Source organism: Cnephaeus nilssonii, assembly GCF_951640355.1.
Source record: "Cnephaeus nilssonii genome assembly, chromosome: 22".
Lineage (NCBI taxonomy): Eukaryota > Metazoa > Chordata > Mammalia > Chiroptera > Vespertilionidae > Cnephaeus > Cnephaeus nilssonii.
In genome coordinates, this window is record NC_137093.1 from 15,240,831 (window position 1) to 15,263,505 (window position 22,675).

The 22,675-nt window shown below is 39.9% G+C and overlaps 2 protein-coding genes across 3 annotated transcripts in view; one reads left to right on the plus strand and one right to left on the minus strand.

The window, feature by feature from the left end:
• The window catches only part of FEZ1 (fasciculation and elongation protein zeta 1), a 119,375-nt gene that overhangs the window by 96,262 nt on the left and 438 nt on the right, over nucleotides 1-22,675 (minus strand). The window lies entirely within an intron of this gene.
• STT3A (STT3 oligosaccharyltransferase complex catalytic subunit A) lies at nucleotides 426-21,198 on the plus strand. Of its 2 annotated transcripts, none has more exons than XM_079762371.1 (18): nucleotides 426-505; nucleotides 2,285-2,411; nucleotides 3,106-3,166; nucleotides 5,327-5,448; nucleotides 5,986-6,131; nucleotides 7,301-7,391; nucleotides 8,307-8,413; nucleotides 9,110-9,274; nucleotides 10,463-10,643; nucleotides 11,422-11,577; nucleotides 12,527-12,618; nucleotides 13,232-13,387; nucleotides 13,609-13,797; nucleotides 14,890-15,006; nucleotides 15,124-15,226; nucleotides 16,489-16,677; nucleotides 17,468-17,583; nucleotides 18,163-21,198. In XM_079762371.1, exons 2-18 carry the CDS (start codon nucleotides 2,324-2,326, stop codon nucleotides 18,199-18,201), a joined length of 2,118 nt encoding a protein of 705 aa, XP_079618497.1. In that variant the 5' UTR covers nucleotides 426-505; nucleotides 2,285-2,323; the 3' UTR covers nucleotides 18,202-21,198. The 2 variants fall into 2 exon arrangements, with proteins under 2 accessions (XP_079618497.1, XP_079618498.1); XM_079762372.1 differs by having other exon boundaries at nucleotides 444-544.

Genomic DNA, 22,675 nt, shown 5'->3' on the forward strand with positions numbered 1-22,675 from the left:
AAAAAAAATCGATGAAAGTGGAAAATAAATACAAGAAATAGATACCTGTGTGTTTAGGACGGTGGTTCCTTCGCGTAGTTTCCGCTTCTGGTCACGTGGCTGAGGTCAACGGGCCCCACCGTCGCCACCCCCACGACTTCCTCGTGGTCCTCAGACCGACACGTCACTCCTCGGCCCTCAACCAAACTGCCTTGAGCACGTTCTTTCGGCACTCTCGCTCTCAGTAGCGGCCCAATCACAGCTCGGCGGAAGCACAAAGTCCCGCCTCCCGGATGCTAAGTGACTTCTGGATTGCCCATTTAAGAAGTGGGAGCGCGGCCTTGTTCCCGCCTCTGGGTCTGACAGACAGTCCCACGGCCCTATCATCCTTCCGAAGTGGCGGGTCGCCCCTGAGCCAGCCAATGGGGAGCTGTCCGGGAGGCGGGCCTGGCCTCTGCCAGGGTTGAGTGCGCCGCTGAGCGGATGGCCGTGGGAGCTGAGCGGATTCCCGAGCAACGCCGGCCAGGTGAGAAGGCCCCGGGATAGAACTGGAGAATAGCGGCAGGTGCGGCCCAGGGCGTTGGTGGGATTGAGGAAGTGCCAGAGGTGGGGCTCCAGATTCGAAGGGATTGGAGGCAGACCGGCGAGCGTGGAGGAGGGGGCGTGGGGCGTGGTGGTGGTGGTGGTGGTGGTGGGGTGCCCCGGAATGGAAAGACGTGCAGGTCTGGGAAGCGGGTGCACTTCGCTAGCGGGTGCGTGGAGTTGCTGGGATCTTGGGATTGGTCCTGGAGGGGAAGGCGCTCAGGATGCTGAGGTGGCGGTTGTCTCGCAGTGGGGCTGGCTGTCAGAGGTTCCGAGTCCCGTGAGGACGGGAGACCGGTGCCGGGGTGAAGTGGAAGGGGGAGGAGGGGCGGGAAGGAGTGTGAGAGGGTGGGGAAGGGTGCCAGCGGACGGGGGCGGGAAGGTGCTGTCTCCGAAACTACAACCGGGGTGGGACAAGGGTGCCACGGCTTGCAGGCACGTTGAGGAGAACGGATGCTGAGCGTTTAAGGGAAGTCAGTGCCTTTGCTCGTGCTTGCTGGAGGCTGTTGGAAAAACGATCAGAGAGCACCCTGAGCACTCCCTTAAGGTCCGGCCTTAGGTTACCAGCTCCTGTACTCAGCTTTCAGGTAGAGGTTCTGCTCCTCTCCTTCCCTCTCTTGCTCTTCTAGGTGGGGATCATATCAACTCAGCAGTGGTCAGTTTTTTTTGTTTCAGGCATTCCAGAAAACAAATACAAACCTGAGGGATGTGGCTGGGATATTGACTTCCTGGAGTTAGGTGTTTCTTCTTGATTGCAAGATAAGGCTTTGCGCTGCGATTATAATGAAACACATGTAACACTGCACCTCTGACAGTCAATTATGGAAAAGATGCTTGATCTTCTCACGGTTGAGCTAGGAACATATGATTCTTCATGCCTTCCACCCAGTCCAGTGTTGTTGCCCCTCCACTCCCCCACACTCCTCTAGTAATACTGGGGGGAGGGGGGAATCAAGAGAGGCACAGGTTCCTTTTGATCCCCCTGCAGCCTTGGACTGTGTTGCATATCCTTTATTGTTGTGTTCTTGCTCACGGAGCCCTTGACCAGCGTGTGGTATAAGAATACCCGCGTTAGCGGTCAGTCATGCTCTTTTGGTTGACCCTGCAGTCACTGGTCCTTGGAAGCTTGCAGCCAGTCTGTTGAAACTGAAATTTGGACCTGCAGATTGTGCTGATTCAGTGAGGCTTCTAGTTCTCCTCTATTTTCGGTTCTGTACTCAATATTCATCCCTTGCTTGCTTTCATACATTCCTACTTCTTCTTGAATCCTCTTTCTCCTTGTAATTAATTTTTTTTGCTGTTTCCAATTTTTTTTCTATGTTCTTTACATCTCTTCCTCCAACCCCCATTTTTCTATTTCTTGTGTTTTCTCTGTACACTTGTTGTACCACGTTATTGCCAGTTTTGCGTGTGTACTTGTTAGCTGTGAGGAAGTGGGAAACGGAATTATGGTGATAGGTCTAATCATTCCTTTTTAGTCTTAACACATACACCTGACTTGTGGCCACTTCCTTGCCAGTTGACCGTAATTCAGGCAAGACTCGGGCGTTAGTATTAGCCCTGACCCTCTCTGGTGTGTTCTGTGGCTCCTGTCTCCTTTATGTTTCTCTACCACCATAAAATAAGAAAGTGACCAATTACTTTAATAAATAAAAAAGCATGAAAGTGAATTGGGTAAATGGAAGGTGTTCAATATCCTATGGTCTTGATTTTTCCATTTTAGCTACTTGAGTGTCATCTGTTGCCACCCATCGATGTCAAGATGACTAAGCTGGGATTTTTGCGGTTGTCCTATGAGAAGCAGGACACACTTCTGAAGCTTCTCATTCTGTCAATGGCTGCTGTGTTATGTGAGTGTGCATGTGCACTCTTTCTTTGGGGGATGGAAAGGAGAAAATCTTGAGAAAAACCAAGAATGGCTTTCTTATTGTTTTCAGCAGAATGTGTTCCTTTTACTGTCCTCCATCAGTATAATTTAATGAAGGCAAAAGAACAAGGGTTATAAAAGGACTAGTGACATCTGGGAAAGAATGGGGAGCATGCTGTGCTAGGTCTATTTTCTCATAGGGCTGAACGAGATACTGAGGACCCATGGATACTGAATTTTCAAAAAGACAAGTTTGGTTGCCTACCTTAGTACTTCTGTCTTTAGATATTTTAGCTTTTTATGAGTTGTAAGTATAGTCTTGATTGCCTTATCTCTTAGTTTGCTCCAAAGTAAAGGTTAGTTGTGGGGAACTCAACATATATAGAAGATGACCAGGTAAGTTGAGTGCAGTATTAATAGGTGGATGTGTTATTAGAGGCATTGATAGTAACTAGTTAAATGTGTCCTGCCTAAGTGGAAAATGTAGGTATCATTATCTGGAGAAAGTGAACTTCTCTTTATGTGGGAGGGATAAATATTCAGGGATCATTTTATATTTTATTTTATATTTCTGTGACTTCTGTGCTGGATAATACTATTATCTTTAAAATTCTACTGTCTACTATTATTATTCATGGCACATTACCATTGAAATGTTAATTCTCTGGTATTTGCAGCATTCTCCACTCGTCTCTTCGCTGTCCTGAGGTTTGAAAGTGTCATCCACGAGTTTGATCCGTGAGTTCATATGCTTGGTCCGGTGTTTTCTTTGAGAAGCATTCAGGTTCATGGGTTTCAGATTCACATTCCAGTCAGTTCTTAGTGATGGGGATGTATTTTCTACACATTGAGGGGGAAACTGCTCAAGTTTTCCAAAAGATATAATTGTCTTCTTTTGAAACATTTCTGTTAGAATTAATCAAGTGAGTCTATTAAACTTATAAAGAATGTAAGACATTACTGGTATGCCTGCCTATCCCTTTAAGGTCTGCTTCTCAGCTGGGTCAACAGTTAGGGATTGTAGGGTGAGGGAAAGGGGCCTGGTGTATGTTTTTAGGCTGAAAAGAAAATCACAAGCCATGAACTTGAGATCCATGACATTTTTTTTCCCTGTTTAACAATTTATACGGTAGAAATTGGGCCTATCAGTAAAGTACTAAGACTTTGAGAAAAATTTAAATGTATTAGTTTGATTAGGGATTTTGTTTATTAGATAAAAAAGATACAGGTGAAATACATTTATTGAGCATTCATTTTGTTCCAAGCACTGTTTTATGGATTATCTCTAAAACCTAACTACAGCCCTATGAGATGAAGGTAGTACTTTGTCTCCTTTTCACAAATAAGACAGGAAGCTGGGAGAGAGAATTCAGGGTTACAAGTTTAATAAGTAGAGGAGCTAAGCTTTGACTCTAGGTTTGTCTGTCTCTAGACACTGGAGTCATTATGTTATATTGCCTGAGGCTTAATTAAAATTTGGAGAGCTAGAATCATAGGTTCTTGAAATATTGGTATCTTAAACATAGCCTATTCAGCATATGGAGCATTGAGTCAAAATGTTCCTGCATGTATTTGTAAATTTGTTGTTTTGTTTTGTGTAGATATTAGAAAGCACTTTGAAGGCATATGGATACTTTTCTTTGGGATTCCCCTAAAACAATTCATATTTTTTCTCATGAATGAGGAAACTCACATCCTTGTTTCTTAATGACCAGTCAGGACCTTCTTTCTAGGTGGGCAAGCATTGAGGTGAGATGTCAGGGAAAGCAAGAATATCTGCTCTGTAGTCACAGAGCTGGGAGAGACTGTAAAGATCTTGTGATTTGACATTTCCTCTTGCAGAGCAGAAAATTGAGGCCCGGGGTGTGACACTAGTCCAGACCTATTCACACTAACTTACACTTTTCCCGCCTCACTCTGCCTCTGCTACTGGTAGGCAAAGGACACATTTCTGACACATGTTGACTGCCTGTTACCCTGAGCCCTTCTGTCTCCTTGACAGTTACCAAAACAACATTCATTAGCAGTAAACAGGATAGAGATTTCTGCCACTTCTGCTTTAGCTGTGAAAACCTGACTGACCAAGGAGGAAATAGGATTAGAGGGGGGAGCAGGAATGATGATTAGTCATGATTATCTTTAGTAATTAAACAATTCCATTTATTTGTTTATTTATATTTTTTGCCTTTTAAAAAATTACTTTTTAAGTGAGAAACTTAAGAGAAGGGGTCACATAGCTTGGACCTGAAGAACTGTGTCTTTCCATGGGTAACACTAAGCGTTTTATATCAAACATTTTTATGTAATTTACATTTTACACTCCTATGTAGGTGGCATTTAGAACTATTTTAAATGACATGAGATTTAAGAAGTTTGTATTATGGAGTGGGTTAAAAAATGTTCATCCTGCAGATGGTGTTAAACCACCATCTTTAGAGATGCCCATCACTTGAACTTATCCATGTGTCCTTGTATGTAGTATGGAAATGTTCTCTTGCATGTTCCTGTCACGTGAAAAGAGCCAAATTTATTGGTGCCCACAGCTCAGCTGTTTTGTCTTTTGGGCGCTTGAACTCTCTGACTTGTGGCGGTGCCTACGACACGCCAGCCTGATGCAGTGTCCTGCTAGAGAGCCTTATTAGCATGTTAGGCTTTAGCTGCACTTCCTTGCGAGGGAAGCAGTGCTTTGGTTGAGCCAAGCATGGAACTACAAATGATACTTACAGGAGCATAAGATGACTTTCATGCTTGGCATAATTTTGGGTAGCAAACTGACTTTTATTGGAGTAATGATACATTTCTCAGTGGTGTAACCTGAGGAGCAAAATTTACTGCAAATTGGTACAAGTATTTGAGTATGAAGAGGTGGAGACATGGATCCTTTTTCCCTTGCTGTAGGTACTTTAATTATAGGACTACCCGGTTCCTTGCTGAGGAGGGGTTTTATAAATTCCATAACTGGTTTGATGACCGGGCCTGGTACCCATTGGGCCGAATCATTGGTGGAACGATTTACCCAGGTGAGTGAAACAGGATTCTTTTTTTTAAAAAAAACAGAAATAGGTATTTGTATATTATGGAACAATTTATTTTATTTCTAATATCTTCATTTTGTGACACTTGTAATTTCATTCTGATTGCAAAGTCCTAAAAGTGGATCTTATATAGATAGGAGAACGGGTATGGGAGAGTGGGTGTGGGTAGTTCTTCAAAAATTCTGTATTTCTGACTGAACCTTCAAGAGAGAAATATAAGCCTATTGTAGTTGCTGTCTTAGTATTTCTGGTGGTTTGTCAAGACCTGTGTTGTCACTTTATTGGTACTTGCATTTTCCCTTAAGTGCTTTATCCTAGGACTAGAGGCCTGATGAACGAAATTCATGCAAGGGGCTCGGCCCTCGCAGCCACGGCGGCTTGCCTTGGCCCTCACAGCCCTGGCTTCATCCAGAAGGTCATCCGGAAGGATGTCCGGAAGGTCCTTCAGCTGTCTGGTCTAATTAGCATATTACGCTTTTATTATTATAGATAACTTAATGGAGTTTCTTCTTCCTGTTACAGGCTTAATGATAACCTCTGCTGCAATCTACCATGTACTCCATTTTTTCCACATCACCATCGACATTCGGAATGTCTGTGTGTTCCTGGCCCCTCTCTTCTCTTCCTTCACCACCATCGTCACGTACCACCTTACCAAAGAGCTCAAGGTGAAGGATTTGTGGTGACAGGAGGCTTGGGAATGAATGTTGTTGAACCTCCGTAGTCAATGGTAGTGGGTGGGGGACTGAACCTTAGCAGGGAGCCAGAGGCTAAAGACAGCTTTTGCTGTGCCGCATTATTGGTTCACTCCAGCTCCTCTCTAGAATATGTGGTTTCTTATCATTAACAACTGTTTGTCCTTTAAAGAGAACATTTGAAGGTCAAATATAAATTGTTCCATAAGGGGGAAACATATTTAAAATGTGAAATGTGAGGTTTGAAGTCCTCACACTCTAAAGGAGAGGAAAAACAACTATAGGACATAATTCTAAAGTTCTTCCTAGTAAAAATGAACACTTTAGCAGTTATTTGTTGATTTTTGAAAAATATTTATTTTAAAATTCTTAAACCACGTGGTTTCTGTAGGAGACTCCATAATACTGCCTCTCTTTCTAGGTTTCTGCATTGCTGACCCTGGCTCTTTGGAGGCTATTCTTAGTTCGTGGTTATGGTGTCAGGGAGATACTTGAGAGGTGTTAAACTAGCAGGAGGGTTTGGGAAATTTGAGTTTAGTTTGGAAGCCTTTTCATGCTTTCCTTGCTGCCCTTGTTTCAAATTTGACTCTTATTAACAGACAAGTTCTTCCTCACTTTGGGTGTCAGTTACATTTTGTTGTTCCTCTCTCCTGAGCTCACAGATTGCCTGGTGATATTTCAGCTTGATTATCTAAGCTCCTGGAATCTTTAGTCCAGATAGATTATCACCTAGCTCTGTGGCTTTTTAGCTCAAATAATAATTGTCTTCCTTTGCTTGTACTTGCATAGCTTTTAGAGGTGTGACTGGTGTTCCTGCAGTGTCACAGATACTGTTAGGGGGTAGGGATTCATAAGACTGGGGATTCACCAGCCAAACAGCCCACTCGGGGCCAGTGTCTGATGTCTGACAGCTTACGTGATTTGTCTGTCCTCAGCACATGTGTTCTCAGTTTCAGACTTGGTATCATCATGGGGAGTTGGTGTGAAGTTTTTAGCTGTCTTGTGCTGTGAACATTTCTAGCATCACATTTACCTGTGAAAGTGTTGGACTGTTCTCTGAGCCCATGTTAAACAGAATGGACTAGTGGATCCTCTCATAGATGTGTTGGTGTTAACTTCCTGTTGCCCTTCTTTCCTTACAGGATGCAGGGGCTGGACTTCTTGCTGCTGCCATGATTGCTGTAGTTCCTGGTTATATCTCCCGATCTGTAGCTGGCTCCTATGATAATGAAGGTAAGACTGAAAATGCCAAGGAAGGTCCACTTCATTTTCCCCTGAAACTTCACGATGTGCAGTAGAACCTGGGTTCATACGTATTATTTAGCAATAGCAAAAGTGGTATCTGGGCAAGAAGATTAGAAATAGGCAGGAAAGGATCTCAGAAAAGTTTATATTCTCTTCCTGTCCTCTCTTGTAGAAAGGTAGCATTTGACTCATCCCTGGACTTATAAATAGAGTTAATTTTTAGTGTTAAATTCAACCTGTGTTTATTGAGTGTTATTGGGAAAGAAGTATTAGGTATTATAAAGATAGTAATGAATAAGATTATAGAGATAGATAATGAATAAAATTATGTTGGCCTGTATTTTATGAAGGAAGGTAAATACAGTATGGACCTATAAAAATAACTAGTAACAAGCAGATAGTATTGTGTGCCAAGAGAGAAATATGAACGGAATACTTTGGGAATGTAGTTAAAGGAGACATTAATTCAGATTTGGGAAGTAGTTTAGGTGAACTGGACCCTGAGGCTGGTACTTCCAACAGGCAAATATTAAAGAGGGGCGGTCAGGGAAGAAGGATCTGCTTGTGGTAAGATGGAAATGCAGGATGTAGGGGATATATTTAGGATTACACTAGCAGGGAATTTAGTAACTGGAAAGAATAGTAATGATAATGACCAACACTCACTGAGTGCTTGCTGTATGCGAGGTACTGTGCTTAGCATGCAATTACTAAGTTTGTCTTCACAACACTTATGAAGTAGATACTATTATGGACTGATTTGTACAAGGAAGGGCACAATAATTATGCTATAAATGGGTAGTAGATTTGAGATATGAATCAGGCAGTTTGTTCCAGAGTGGTATTCTTAAAAATTATGCCAGTATGGCCCTTTATTGACTCTTTGTTGCATTCTTTCTGCAGGAATTGCCATCTTTTGCATGCTACTCACTTACTACATGTGGATCAAAGCAGTAAAGACTGGTTCCATCTATTGGGCAGCCAAGTGTGCCCTTGCTTATTTCTACATGGTAACTTTTCACTTCTTTCTTCTAGGAGTTTCTCTATGTCCGAATACCTACTGGGATCAACTGTTATAAATTGGAAGTAGCTCTTGGGCTTTGAGACTATGGAATGGAAGCTAGAAGTCTTTACTGTCTCTTGTATCCATACAAAGACTAACCCAAGGCAGGCATGGATGTCGATTATATAATAGCAAGATAGAGATGTTTTAATTTTTAAAGTTTTCCAGATACCGTATTTCCTATGGGTGCATATTTGTTGGCCAACTCTCTTTTCTGATATGTTCCCCTTAAGTTTTTTATATATCTATATTTGTTTGATTTTACACATACTCTTAGACTTCTTCCTTTAACTGCTTCCACTTGCTCATGTTTCCCATGTATCCCTACATGTTCTCCATGTGAGCTTAAAATAGCTTGCATCTAGAGTAACCCACCCTGAAGGTTGGGTGCCTCTTGTTTTGTGATTTTGATGTAGGAGCCACAGGGAATAGGGGATTGAGTTATAGCAATGGGTGTGAATTTGATTTTCCTATTTAAAGAAATCAGTTATTTAAACTCTTTAAGCCACTTGGCATAAATAAAGTTCATTAGTTATTATAAAGATATGTTCTTTAAAAAGGTCACAGGTAATATTCCAAGGTATGCTGCTGATGAGAGGAGGAGGAGTGCTCAGAGGAACTGTTCTTTTTCATCCTGTCATAGGTCTCTTCATGGGGAGGCTATGTGTTCTTGATCAACTTGATCCCTCTCCACGTACTGGTGCTGATGCTCACGGGACGCTTCTCCCACCGGATCTATGTGGCCTACTGCACAGTTTACTGCCTGGGCACCATTCTTTCCATGCAGATCTCCTTTGTGGGTTTCCAGGTGAGCTCTAGGCCGAGTGGGATTTTTAGCTTCTTGTTCTAACCAGCTCCACCTACATTGATTTATCTTGGATTTTGGGAGGAGAGTAAGACTTATTCACAGGTCTCACCTTGGATTGCTGGTGTTAACTGAAGTAACAGAATCATTGGTCATTAAAGTCTCCTTCCAGGAGTTCATTAATGTTTGCTCCATGAAGTTTGACTGCTAATTTGGCTTAGGTTTGTAGGAAGAGGAGAAGTAGTTTGGCTGAGCTGCCTTGATATAAGTGATCAAAGTTATTCCTAATCCTTTTTAATGATAATGACACCATTTAATGATAATGATCCCTAAACTTCTTAAAGGGGCCTAAGCAAAAATATTTCAGGAAGCAGAGCACAAACCTTTTAGTCACATTACCCTCCAGAGTTAAGAGACAACTATTAAATTCAAATAATATGGTGTGTTTGGTTTCTCATGTCAGTCTCATGAAAGTGGAATCCTTAATTCAGAGGTCAGCAAGTATTTCTTTACTGACCACCTATATGCAGTTTGCTAATCACTGGGAAATGTGAAAAGGAACAATATGGTCCTGGTCTTTAAGGAAGTTACAGTCTTGCTGGGGGAAAGAAGTACATGCATCTGTCTATAGTCTATGGTTCTGGAAATGTAGTTCCTGGACCAGCAGCATCAGCAGTATCTGGGAACTTGTTAGAAATGCAAACTTTGGTGCCTCACCACAGACCGACTGGGGGTGGGCTCAGCAACCTCCCTTCCCTCCCCTCCACCTCCCACGATTATGATACCTACTAGAGTTTGAGAACAGGTGGTTTAAACAAAGTTAAGTGATGGAAGAGATCTAAAGTTCAGGGAACGTAGAGGGGAGTGATGGATTTCAGTTTGGCAGATTAGGGGGAAATATTTGCATTGGGCCTTGAGTGATGAGAATTTCAGTGAATGCAAATTTAGGATAATGAGAAAATTGCAATCCAGGTTAAAGAATAGCCTGAGCAAAGGCCAGAGATGTGATAGAGTATGTATTCTTTGGAAAATATAGCAGGTGAATTAGACCCTCCTCTAGATTGTCCCTAGTTCCTTGGTGGCTCAGAACTCATTTGCCCCATTGGTCTGAATTAGGTCAGGGTAATTCAGGTCTAGGCTGGACCCATTCTTTTTCTAACATTATTCTCATACATATACTTTCACCAACAGCCTGTCCTCTCGTCAGAGCACATGGCAGCCTTTGGGGTCTTTGGCCTCTGCCAGATCCATGCCTTTGTGGATTATCTGCGCAGTAAGTTGAACCCACAGCAATTTGAAGTTCTTTTTCGAAGTGTCATCTCCCTGGTCGGCTTTGTCCTTCTCACCGTGGGAACTCTCCTCATGCTGACAGGTAGGAAACGTTCATGTCTTTTAGTATTAAATGTAAATGGGTTTGGACATAGCATAAACTCCAAAAATATGGGTTAAGAAAGATTCCTTCTTTTTCTCCTATTTCTCTTTTCATTATAAACATACGAAGTCCTACTTCTTCAACATTTATTTCACTTGTCAGCCTAGTGTTTGGATTTAGCATAGCAAAGGATGTCTTGTTAGAACAGAAGAATCACACTTGATCAAAGAACCGTATCTTACCTTGCTAATTATTCTTTTTTTTTTTTGGTTCCTGTTGGTAGGGTGGGAGAAGTCCTAACATTGCTTGCCAAATCTACAGCATGGGCTCATCTGATCCTGTATGCACTACACCACAGCTGTTTAGTTTGGTTGGCATGCCATTTTCCTCACTTCCACTTCTCAGAGGCTGATTTGATTTTGCCAAATTTCTGTATTGTCTAATTCAGAGCAGCACTAGAGGACACAGTTGACTTAGTTTATAGAGTTGGCCTTGGTTTGACCAGATTTGGCCTAAACCCTTCTAGGAAGCACGTCTGCCTCCCGTCTGAGTTTGTGTACAGCATGACTTTATTTTGCTTGCTTTATTGACGAAAGTACTCTCCAGTTTGAAAAAAAGGAAGGAGTGAAATTTTCCAAGTATTGATGGCATTTAAACAAGAACCTAATCCTTTTCTGTCTCAGAGAATCTTATTGAAATGAGAAGTTGTGATTAGTTTGGATTAGATGTTATTTTGTTCCAGGAGTGATTGTGAAATATTTGTTGTCTTTGCTGCCAGGAAAAATATCTCCTTGGACGGGGCGTTTCTACTCACTGCTGGACCCTTCTTACGCAAAGAACAACATTCCCATCATTGCTTCTGTGTCTGAGCATCAGCCTACGACCTGGTCTTCATACTATTTTGACCTGCAGCTTCTTGTCTTCATGTTTCCAGGTCTGTCTGTTTTCTAAAGTGGCCTTCTTTGTAAGAATCGCCATTTGTTTCAAAATAAGTAAACTACCTTCATCCTTGTGTTTTTGTTCTTTGCCTACTTACCCTGTGCAGTACAGAGGATGGCTAAGCATTTTTTTCTGAAGCAGAGTAGATGTTAGAATTGAATAGTTGCAGACCCGGGAAAGTTCGGAACCTCGGTTTTCTGCTCATTTATGTGTGAAAATTTGCAATCAGGGTGTGTGTGGGAATACTTCCAGTGTACCTCTCCCACTGCCCATCCCTGGGTCCTCCCCATTGATCAGCAGCATTGAAATCCAGAATGGGCCTGGCTGATTGTAAAGCCTCTTCATCTAATGTATCTTCCGGCCAATCCAGACATGTTTTAGAATTTACCCGTTGTACTGGGCTTCCTTTAAAAAATTTTTTTTTTTAATTTTATAAAATAACTTTTACGTTTTTTTCTTACTATGAAACTAAGTTATCTGTTGTAAAAAAAATAGATAAGTGAAAAAAGTTAAAAATTTCAGGAATTCTCAACACATATCTGTTGCTACTATTAACATTTTGATGTATATTCATCCAATTATTTATTGAATAAAAAATAAACGCTAATTTTCCCCCTGATTATTTTAATTTCATAAGGAATCATGATAATTTCTGTTTAGTATTGTTTTAGAGAAATAATATTTAAGATATATCATTTGTTAATTTTTTTAAAACTACAGAGATGTGTAACGGAGAAGGCAAATGGTCCATAATCTCTATGGCAGTATTTTAATTGTAGCATATTAATTTTATAAAGTAAAATATGCTATAATTTTCCTTCTTAATGTTGGACATTTATGTGGTTTCTGATTTTTTGCTATTTTAAAGAGTGCTGTAGTGAACATCTTTCCATGTATGTATGATTGTTTTTTTAGCTGCTTACTTTTTACTTTTACTCTTGTAGTTGGTCTCTATTACTGCTTTAGCAACCTGTCTGATGCCCGGATTTTCATCATCATGTATGGTGTGACCAGCATGTACTTTTCAGCTGTAATGGTGAGGAAGTCCCTCAGTCCTAGCACACCTTCCCACTCCTAACTCGGGTGCTTTTTTGTTCCTGCATAGCAGGATTCAGAAAGTACTGGTGATTGTGCAGATGCTTCCCTCTGAGCATTCGAGGGCTGCCTTGTAAAGCCGCTCACTGGTTGATCCTTCACCGGAATGTGTGAGCACTCATGCATTCTGATTGCGGGGCCCAGCTTTCTTCTATTCATGACCTTGTGTTAGGGAGAGACACTTCTGCACTTGTTGGAGAAAGTGACCCTGGGTAGGTTACTTCCCTTCTCTTTCTGGATGTCTTAAAAAGGGAGATGATGGAGGCTTGTTGAGTTGTTAAAACAGGAGAGATTTTATATATTGTAACAAGACAGTTTCTCTCACATGTTAAGAAACATACTTAATATATGTATAACTGAAAAACGAAGGTTAAGAAATATATACTTCTAGTACTGTAGATTTATCAATTATTTTCTCTCCTATTTTGTTCTATTTCATTGAAAAGTCATGTTTGTTAAAAACCCCTAAATTAATGTCGTGATGTACTCATAGGTTGAAAACTATAATTTATAAAACACTGATTAGACTGTAATCTTGCACCTGTCTCTTTCAGGTGCGTCTAATGCTAGTGTTGGCACCTGTTATGTGCATTCTTTCTGGCATTGGAGTCTCCCAGGTACTGTCCACTTATATGAAGAATCTGGACATAAGTCGTCCAGACAAGAAGAGCAAGAAGCAACAGGATTCTACCTACCCTATTAAGAATGAAGTGAGTATAAAGCAACATTAAGAACACGCTTGGGAAACTATGTGTCCGTGTATGTGTATGTTTGTTTTTGAGTAAGGGAGTAAGAGGACTGTCATAAGTGGTCAGAATTAACTTATATAGCCCCTGACTTATTTTGATTCATTTATATTATTGACTGGAAGAAGCTGTTCTGTGTTGTGTAAATTTAATTTGGTTTTATAACACATTTTTTCCTTGTTTAGGTGGCAAGTGGGATGATATTGGTCATGGCTTTCTTTCTCATTACCTACACCTTTCATTCAACCTGGGTGACCAGTGAGGCCTACTCTTCGCCCTCCATTGTGCTGTCTGCTCGTGGTGGGGATGGCAGTAGAATAATTTTTGATGATTTTCGAGAAGCGTACTATTGGCTTCGTCACAATACTCCAGAGGTAAAGATTTGGGAAAAGTGGAGTTGTCGGTAGGATAAAGGGGGCGACATTTGATGTTATGGTGAATCAGAGCTTTTAGATGGGTGGAAAACTTGGAGAAATTGTAACTATAGGACTCTAGTGTTGAATGAGCTTTAAAGGTCACCTCCATTCAATTCAGGATTTCCTCTATAGTGATCCTTACTGGTATTGATGGTGATTTTATCATGAGATGGACTATCCCAATTATATAAGAAGAAAAAAAGTTACAGATAAATAATACATGTTCATTGTAAAAAAGTCAGAAAATAGAAGAAAAAAGACATTTTCCATAATGGGATCACTTAATGATAACCACTTTTAACATTTTGGTTTATACCTCTGAGAATCTGAAGTGATTTCCCTTTTTTTTTTTTTTTAAATATTTTTATTGATTTCAGAGAGGAAGTGAGAGGGAGAGAGAGAGATAAACATCAACGATGAGAGAACCATCGATTGGCTACCTCTGCACACCCCCTACTGGGGATCAAGCCCACAGCCTGGGCATGTGTCCCTGACCAGAATCAAACTCAGGACCCTTCAGTCTGCAGGCTGGTGCTCCACCCACTGAGCTAAACTGGCCAGGGCTGAAGTGATTTCCTTTGCAGTAGCTATTAGAAATAGCACTTCTGAGTTAGATTCGTGAAGTCACAACTTTAAGAATTTTTTAATCCTTTCCCATTATATCCTGTGATTTGTGTTTCCCCCATTATTATAACTGATTTTAAAAAGAATATTAAAGACCATTTATTTAATTGGTGAGGCCAGTCTATTTGGAAATATTGAACAGTCCCCTATACCTCCCACTCTATTATACTTGTTTGTAAAAAAGTGATCTACAATGAAAGTATTGGGAATGTTGGATTGTATAATTTGCACTGAGATTCATGATTATATATAAATGTAGGACCAGGTGCAAAGATTTATTTTTTGTTGCATGCATTGTTTTGTGAAGAAATTGATTAATTAGCCATGCCTCATTTCCTATCAGATCCCTTTCCACTCCATCTCTTGTATGCGATTTTTGGAGGCAGTGAAAAGCTTGTTATTTTCATTTCCCATTACTTCTTTCAGGATGCTAAGGTCATGTCATGGTGGGATTATGGCTACCAGATTACAGCTATGGCGAATCGGACGATTTTAGTGGACAATAATACGTGGAATAATACCCATATTTCTCGAGTAGGGCAGGTAAGCTAAAGGGATCATTTGAGTGTTTGGCACACAGGGTCTAGTGGGAGGTATTTCTCCATGAGGGATCATATGACCGGGAATTTTGTTCTGAGAAATGTGCATGTCTTTTTCTAGGCAATGGCATCCACAGAAGAAAAAGCTTATGAGATCATGAGGGAGCTTGATGTTAGCTATGTGTTGGTCATTTTTGGAGGCCTAACTGGGTATTCCTCTGATGGTAATGTACTAGATTCTACTTCTGGCTGTAGGGCATAGATTCTAAGAAAACTAGATGATGCTCCTATTTTTCTGTCCTTCTCTTATTAACATATTTTCTTAGTTGGGGAAGTTCCTCAGTATTTGCAACTTGAGGTTTTTTTGGCAACAAGTAGAAAGTAATTGTAGATATTTCTCATGTAGGTACAGCATGCTATATTTGTCTAAGGTCTAGGAGTAGTTCCACAACCAGTAAACAACATAAAGCTTCTGAAATGAACTTAAGATTTAATGTTTTTTAGTAGGTTTAAGCCATAGAATAATCTTCCAGCTTAAAATGGTTTATATATATATATATATTGTGCGTAGTGCAGCCTGGGCATATCCCTTGATGGGGAATGGAACTAGCGACCTCTTGGTGCATGGGGTCAATGCTCAGCCTCTGAGCCACAATGGCCAGGACCACATATGTCATTTTAAAATGTCAGTTAGCCAGATCAAAATAAAAAGAAATAGGGGAAATGAATTTTATTTAACTTTTTAGTTGAATTTATTGGGGTGACATTATTCCTCCCATTATTACAACTGCTCTTTTTGATATTGTTAAAGACCATTTATTTAATACAATTATCTGGTAAGGCCAGTCTGTTTATTTGGAAATACTGAATAGGACATTGGTTAATAAAATTATATAGGTGTCAGGTGTACAATTCTATAATAAATCATCTGTATATTGCATTGTGAGTTTACCACCCCAAGTCAAGTCTCCTTCCATCACCATTTATCCCCCCTATACCTTCTTCTACTTCCCCCACACCCGCTAGAAATGAACTTTAATAATTTCATTTAACTGAATATTATTATTTAATATGTAGTCGAGATGTTTTACACACTTTGTTTTGTTTTTGGACTATTTCATACTTATAGCACATCTTAATTTGGACTAGCCTCATTTCAAGTGTCAGTAGCTACATGTGGCTAGTAGCTACTGTATTGGACAGCTCAGCCCCAGCTAATACCTGGAACTAATTTCAGTTGTGACTTAAGTCTGGACCAATTATATAGGATTTTAGCAGTCTAATAATCTATAGGACAAGCTGTATATTTTGAGGGAAAATGTTTAGTCTACAAATTGTCTTTCCGGTTTTTATAAATGAGTTAAATGGTGCCATTCCCCATTAGAAAAATATTTGGGGAATTTCCTTAGAATTAGTGAGCTTTTCATTAGATAGTTTAGCTCCAGCAACCTTTGTAATGCAGCAGTTCTTTCTTTTTTTTCCTTAGACATCAACAAGTTTCTGTGGATGGTCCGGATTGGAGGGAGCACAGACACAGGCAGACATATCAAGGAGCATGATTATTATACTCCAACTGGGGAATTCCGTGTGGACCGGGAAGGTTCTCCAGTGCTGCTCAACTGCCTTATGTACAAGATGTGTTACTACCGCTTTGGACAGGTCTACACAGAAGCCAGTGAGTGATTCTTAGCAACATTAATAACCATAGTAAGAACAGTAATAGCTAACACAGGGTGTTTTTCATGTGCGAGGCTCTAAGTGCCTTACATCTGTTAACTCATTTAATTCTCACAATAGCCCAAAAAGTAAATATTAATATTATTCCCATTTTATATTTGAGGAAATTAAGGTACAAATAGGATACTTAACCACCCAAAGTCACAAGTGGCAGAGTCAAGTGAAACTCAGGCGATCTGGCTGTAGATTCTATGCTTTTACCCATTACTTTTTATTGTCGCTCAGTAAAAGGAATTGCAATGGAGAAAGGAATGAAGGGGGATAGATTAGATAAAGGACTTTTTTCATTTCTTTAGATAAATACATCAAGAGCAATTAAGGTTAAGTCTTTCCTTCTAACTTCAATTTCTTAGTTCTGCACTCGGGACAATTTCTGAACCAGATACAGGCCTTTGACTTCTGATAGGTTTTTCTCTGATCCATGGAAGGGTTACTAGTGTATCAGAGGCCTCTGTGTAGCACTCCTCAGGAACAGAGGGGCTTGGAAGTCAGCCCCCTCCCTCTTAGAAGACATAAGAAGTATCATCATCTTGGAGAGGACTTGAGTTAGGGTAATTGGATTTGCCCTTACTACTGACATCCTTTCTGCAGGTCCTACTCTCTAAACAAACAAGCTACAGGTTGAGTAATATTCCAATTAGTAGATGACTCACCAAATTGGTTTAATATTTCCTTAGGAAATCTGCACTGTGGAAAGAAGTGTATCCCATTTTTTTGTCCTTTTCTAGAGCGTCCACCAGGTTTTGACCGTGTGCGGAATGCTGAGATTGGGAATAAAGACTTTGAGCTTGATGTCCTGGAGGAAGCATATACCACTGAGCATTGGCTAGTAAGGATATACAAGGTGAGCAGATGTTATCCTGTCATCTTTGCACATTGGTTCAAGTGGTAAAAGTGGACTACGTATTTCTAAAATAGGGACATTTCTAATGTCTGAAAAGTAGCTTGCAATTCATTCTGAATTTTCTGTTTTTATTTAGATTGTTCTTAGAGAGAAAACACCCTAGTCTGCTGTCATTGTGGCAATGTTGTCAGTGATATATTTCCATTTGGGGCTGGACTTGATCTTTTAATAATTATCAGGCTTTAGTGGGACAGGGGGTGGGGTGGAGAAAGTGTTTGTGCTTTCGAGCTACTGAAGAATTTGTGGCATAGAGTCATATAAGTGTGTTATATCTCTAACATAAGAAAAGATTGAGAACCCTTGATGTATTGGAAGGTAGATCATTTATATTGCTCCTCACAGTATTTCAAAGGCTAAGCAGAGGGTAACTAGTCTCAAACCAGTGCTCGTTTAGTCACAAAGCCAAACTGGGCAGGGGCATCCAACATAATCCCTCCCCGTCTGGGTGACCCAACTCAGTAGAGAAGCTCTCCTAAATTGACCTGATTGTAATATTAAACTGACATCTTTATGTTGTAGGTCAAGGACCTGGATAATCGAGGCTTGTCAAGGACATAAACATTACGTCCAGCTCTGATACGCTTCGCACTGAGCGCGTCCCATTTAGGACGCTGAAGATGTTTTTAAAATATGCAGTTTATAAGAACAGAGCACCATGGGATTAGAATTGTCTGGAAGTTTTGCCCTGGGCAATATGGGCTGGGCCAAATGCAATGATTTTTTTTATAATTCTGAGAGGTTACCAAATGAAATGTCATGGCTTTACTTTGGTCAATTAAAGGGAGGGAATTTTTTTTTTTAATGTGCCTTATTTGTTTTTACTTTTGACTGATTTGAGGAAAGCAGAAGTTTATGCTGGGCTGATAAAAGGACAGAAAGCAGACCTCATCCCTGTTTTTAGCTTTCTAAATCAGCTATGTAGGGGCATACTGTCTTATCAAGTCAGGAAAACTTCAAGGGCTGGGTCAGATCCTACATATACAATTTTGTCATTTCAAAAATTACAGCACTGAGCACAATGCTGTGCACATAGGTGCTCAATAAACTTTTATTGAATGAATAAATGTGGGACTAGAGGAGTGCCATTTCTGGGTAGGAAAGGCAGCTGTGTTGCCATCATGTCTCTGTTCTCAACATATCTCATCCTTGGAAGCTCCGACTTCATGAGGGAGAGAAGGTGGCTAGGCAGACCTGATCTCTTCTTTGGGACTAGCTAGGTGGTTTATGTGTTGTTGTTTTTTTTTCTTTCTTTTTTTAGCAGGAATAAATCAAGTGAGAATAAATCAGCAGTTTTGAAGACTCAAGGCAAACTGTTTATTATTATTCTGATTCTCAGTAGAGGAAGAAAGTCCAACATTATATATACAACTTGATGTTCAATAGGTATTTTTGAGTCAGCTGAAATATAATCACGCATATCTATTTGAAATCCAGCTCTTTAGTACTCTCACTTATCCATGATATAGTATATATGTGTTTTTGCTCATTTCCTTTAGTTTAGGCACTAAAACTCTTGCGGTTATTTAAAGGCGAGCTACTTTATCCCTTAGTCTCTATTTGTTGTTATTACGTACCATACCACTAACAATCTCAACAATCTGGTTTTGAAGTCCTTGCCAAACGAGTTATAAGTTAGAAGGAGGAATTGCTATCAGTAGTACCTAACGAGCAGGCCTAGCCTGACTACAATAAAGGGGAAGAGAAACTTAAAAAATTTTAACTCAAAGCACAGTAGTCCTATGGATATTATTTAATGTCGGGATAGTCATATGTTCAATACAGAACACTGTATGTATCTTACAACACAGGACATATACAGTGAAGTATATAAACCATAAGTCATTAAAAAAATATACAAGGTAACTGTTTCGTGTTACCTGTTGAAGAAACAGGAGCAAGTACATGGCTTTTAGATAAGTCAAGATGGTGCTCCTAGAGGGTATGCTCAGGTATACTTACATACCCAGGAAACTTAACCTTCCAAACCAGTTTATATACCAAGTGCTTTAACTGTGTGAGATTTAGTTTTGATGTAATACTTGATTTACTGTATGTAAATATATTACTTGATTTATATACAGAATTCCTCCCTACTGAAAGAGGTTATTCTGAGGCTTGTTTTATTTTTTTAAATTTCTTTTTACCAATATGAATAATACCATTTAGAGATCATTAATGGTCTTTCTCTATAGTAATATGGGATAATCCTTTAAGTTATCACGGTAGTTGTTGCTTTGGTGATTTTAATGTTGCTTCCTAGGCTGCATGAAGCTGTCTTTTTGAAAAATTAACTTTTTCATTGTTATACGGTTTTACACTTAAGTGTAAAAAAACTCAATTCTAAAAAGCAACAAGTTTTCCACTCCCCGGAGGCAACCACTTTCAACTCTGCTGATTCTCACATTACTTACCTCCATCTCATTAGTTTGCTTTATTTTGCTATGTGTTGGTTTTTCTATCTTAGGTATCATCTGTTGACTTTCTGGTGTGGAAATTGAAGATTTAGCTCTTTTTCACCATCCTGCTATTCCCATGGACCACTTTAAGATTCTATTATAGTTATGATTTAGGTTAGTTAGTAGTTTTTACCTTATGGCTTTTCACAACTAGGCCATGTGGTATACTGTTACTACTTTGTTTTATCCCCGCATAACTTTTTTTGGAGGGAGTTTTTTCATTTGCTTTTTGTATTTGTCACTAATTTCTCCCCAAGCTCTCATTCATTTGTGCCAAGTTCCTTTTAATATGCTCAGACTCCTTGGGTATGTCTTAGAGATGTCTTGTTTTGGTATGTACCAGTTTGGTTTCTTCTTTAGGTTTGTTACACACCTCTTGAGTTGGTGTATCCTTTCACGGTCATGTTATGTATGTTAATCTCCTGAATTCTTTCTTGTTTTGTCACCTCTAACTGCCTCCCTGAGAAAGTGTGTGAGAGAGAAATTTCTTGAGATCTTGCATGTCTCATGTCACAACAGGTTGGCTAGGTATCGAGTTCCAGGTTGTGAAGAACTTTTCCTTAGAATTATTTTGAAGGCATTGGCCCATTGTGTTTTCTCTTCTAAATGTTGAGAAATGCAATGCTGTTCTGATTGTAACTTTTTTGCATGAGTCCATTCCCTCTCACTTCCACCCCCAGACCTCTTAGGATCTTCTCTGTATGTAATGTTTTGAAATTTTGCCGATGATGTGTCTTATAGTGGATCATCCATTGTGCTGGGTACTTTAAACTTTTAAGTTTGGAAAGTCAAGTTCTTCAGTTCTGAGAAATTTCTTTGAGTTATTTGTGGATTTCCCCTAATTCTCTTTCTCTTTCTGAAAAATAAGCTATTTGGATGCTGGACTTCCTGGATTAATCACCCAATACTCTTATTCTGTTTTCCATCTATATGCTTGGTCTGGAAGATTTCTTTAAAAAATATTTTTTTGCAATTTGTCTATGTAGTTTCCCTGTTTTCTGCTATCACACTTTTTAATGTCCGAGAAGTGTTTTTCTGTTTTGTTTGAATATTCCTTTGTTGTGACATCTTTCATATTAAAGGCCTTTTCAAATTCTTAGTTGTCTGCTCTTTTTAAGAGTGGGACCCTAGCCCAGCGGTGTGGCTCAGTGGTTGAGGAGGTCACGGTTTGATTCCCAGTCAGGGAACACGCCTGGGTTGTGTGCTCAATCCCCAGTTTGGCAGCCAATCAGTGAGTCTCTCTCATCATCGATGTTTCTCTCCCTCTCCCTTCCTCTCTGAAATCAATAAAGACATTTAAAAAAAAAAAAAAAAGAGTGGGACCCTAAAACAGATTGGAAGGTCTGTTTGGGGAAAGGAATCCGGGTCATTGAATGTGGCCTCACTCCTGTGATCTGGCAGGAAATCCCTGATATTGGCATCTTTAGATCTTTTTATATAGATAACATTCCCTTGAGAAGGCTTGTAAATCCTAAGGATACAAGGCAGGCTGCCGTATTTCTAAGTGGGGAAAGAAGGCTCTAGAGCAAGCATGTCAAACATGCGGCTGGTGGGCTGAGGGTCAAACTTCTTTGCATAAACTGACACTTAATCCCTTTGTTTTCAATAAGATACCCAAGCCTTTAACTGCCTGATGCTCTCCAGCTCAGATACCATGTAGTTACCCTCTCAAGTCTTGTACCAGCTTTGGGGAGGGGTAGTGCTTTGGGACAAAGTGAGAGGACCCAAGGGTCTATTTGCTTCATACCTAGTTTTTCAACCTACCCTCTTTATAGCCCCACCTTCACCTACATTTCAGTTACCTGGTGTCACTAACTCACTTGAGCCTTTTAGAAGTTCTGTGACGTAAATCAAGTTGCTTTTCTGCTTTCCCATTGTTGGCTCTAGGATTCATCTTTGTTTTATCTAAAGACTTTCCACTTGCCAAAATCTCCTTTTTCATACTCTTTTCTTGTGCCTTTTAAATATTTACTATTTTAGTAAGGTTTCAGAAGGGATCAGAGGCTATTGTGTGCAGTCATTCTCCCAAAGGGCTGTCTTTAACTGTTTTCTACCTGAAACGGGTATACCATTTTTTTTTTTTTCAGGCCAAGATACTTTAATCCCATTCACACACACAGAAACTGAGGTCTTTCTCTTCCTTTCTTCATATCCTTTGTTTGCAGCACACAGTGCACACATTAGGGAAAATGTAGTAAAAGATGTGAAAGCTTTATTACATGAAGCCTAACCTGTGAAGGCATGGTTAAAAACTTCTCAAATAGGCATTTTGAAATGCTCTGGTCTTATTTTAAAGCAGATATGTGCATTTTTAAAAATTAAATTTATTGGCCCGACTGGTGTGGCTCAGTAGCTGAGGGTCGACTTATACACTGGGAAGTTGGCCAGTTCAATTCCCTGTCAAATCCCATGTTTCTCATGGATGTTTCTAGCTCTCTAAAATCAATAAGAACCTATTTTTTAAGATATGGGTTTAAAAATGTATTGGGGTGACATTGGTTAACTGTGCATTTAACATATTTTATACTTATTTTACTCGATTACCAGTAACACAATCGAGCTATTATCAATGTATG

Bases quoted from the DNA above. Each gene is read 5' to 3' on its own strand.
- STT3A (XM_079762371.1), top strand. From the start codon at position 2,324: ATGACTAAGCTGGGATTTTTGCGGTTGTCCTATGAGAAGCAGGACACA. The intron at 6,132-7,300 runs GTGAAGGATTTG...CTTTCCTTACAG, and splicing joins ACCTTACCAAAGAGCTCAAG to GATGCAGGGGCTGGACTTCT. The intron at 9,275-10,462 runs GTGAGCTCTAGG...TTTCACCAACAG, and splicing joins TCTCCTTTGTGGGTTTCCAG to CCTGTCCTCTCGTCAGAGCA.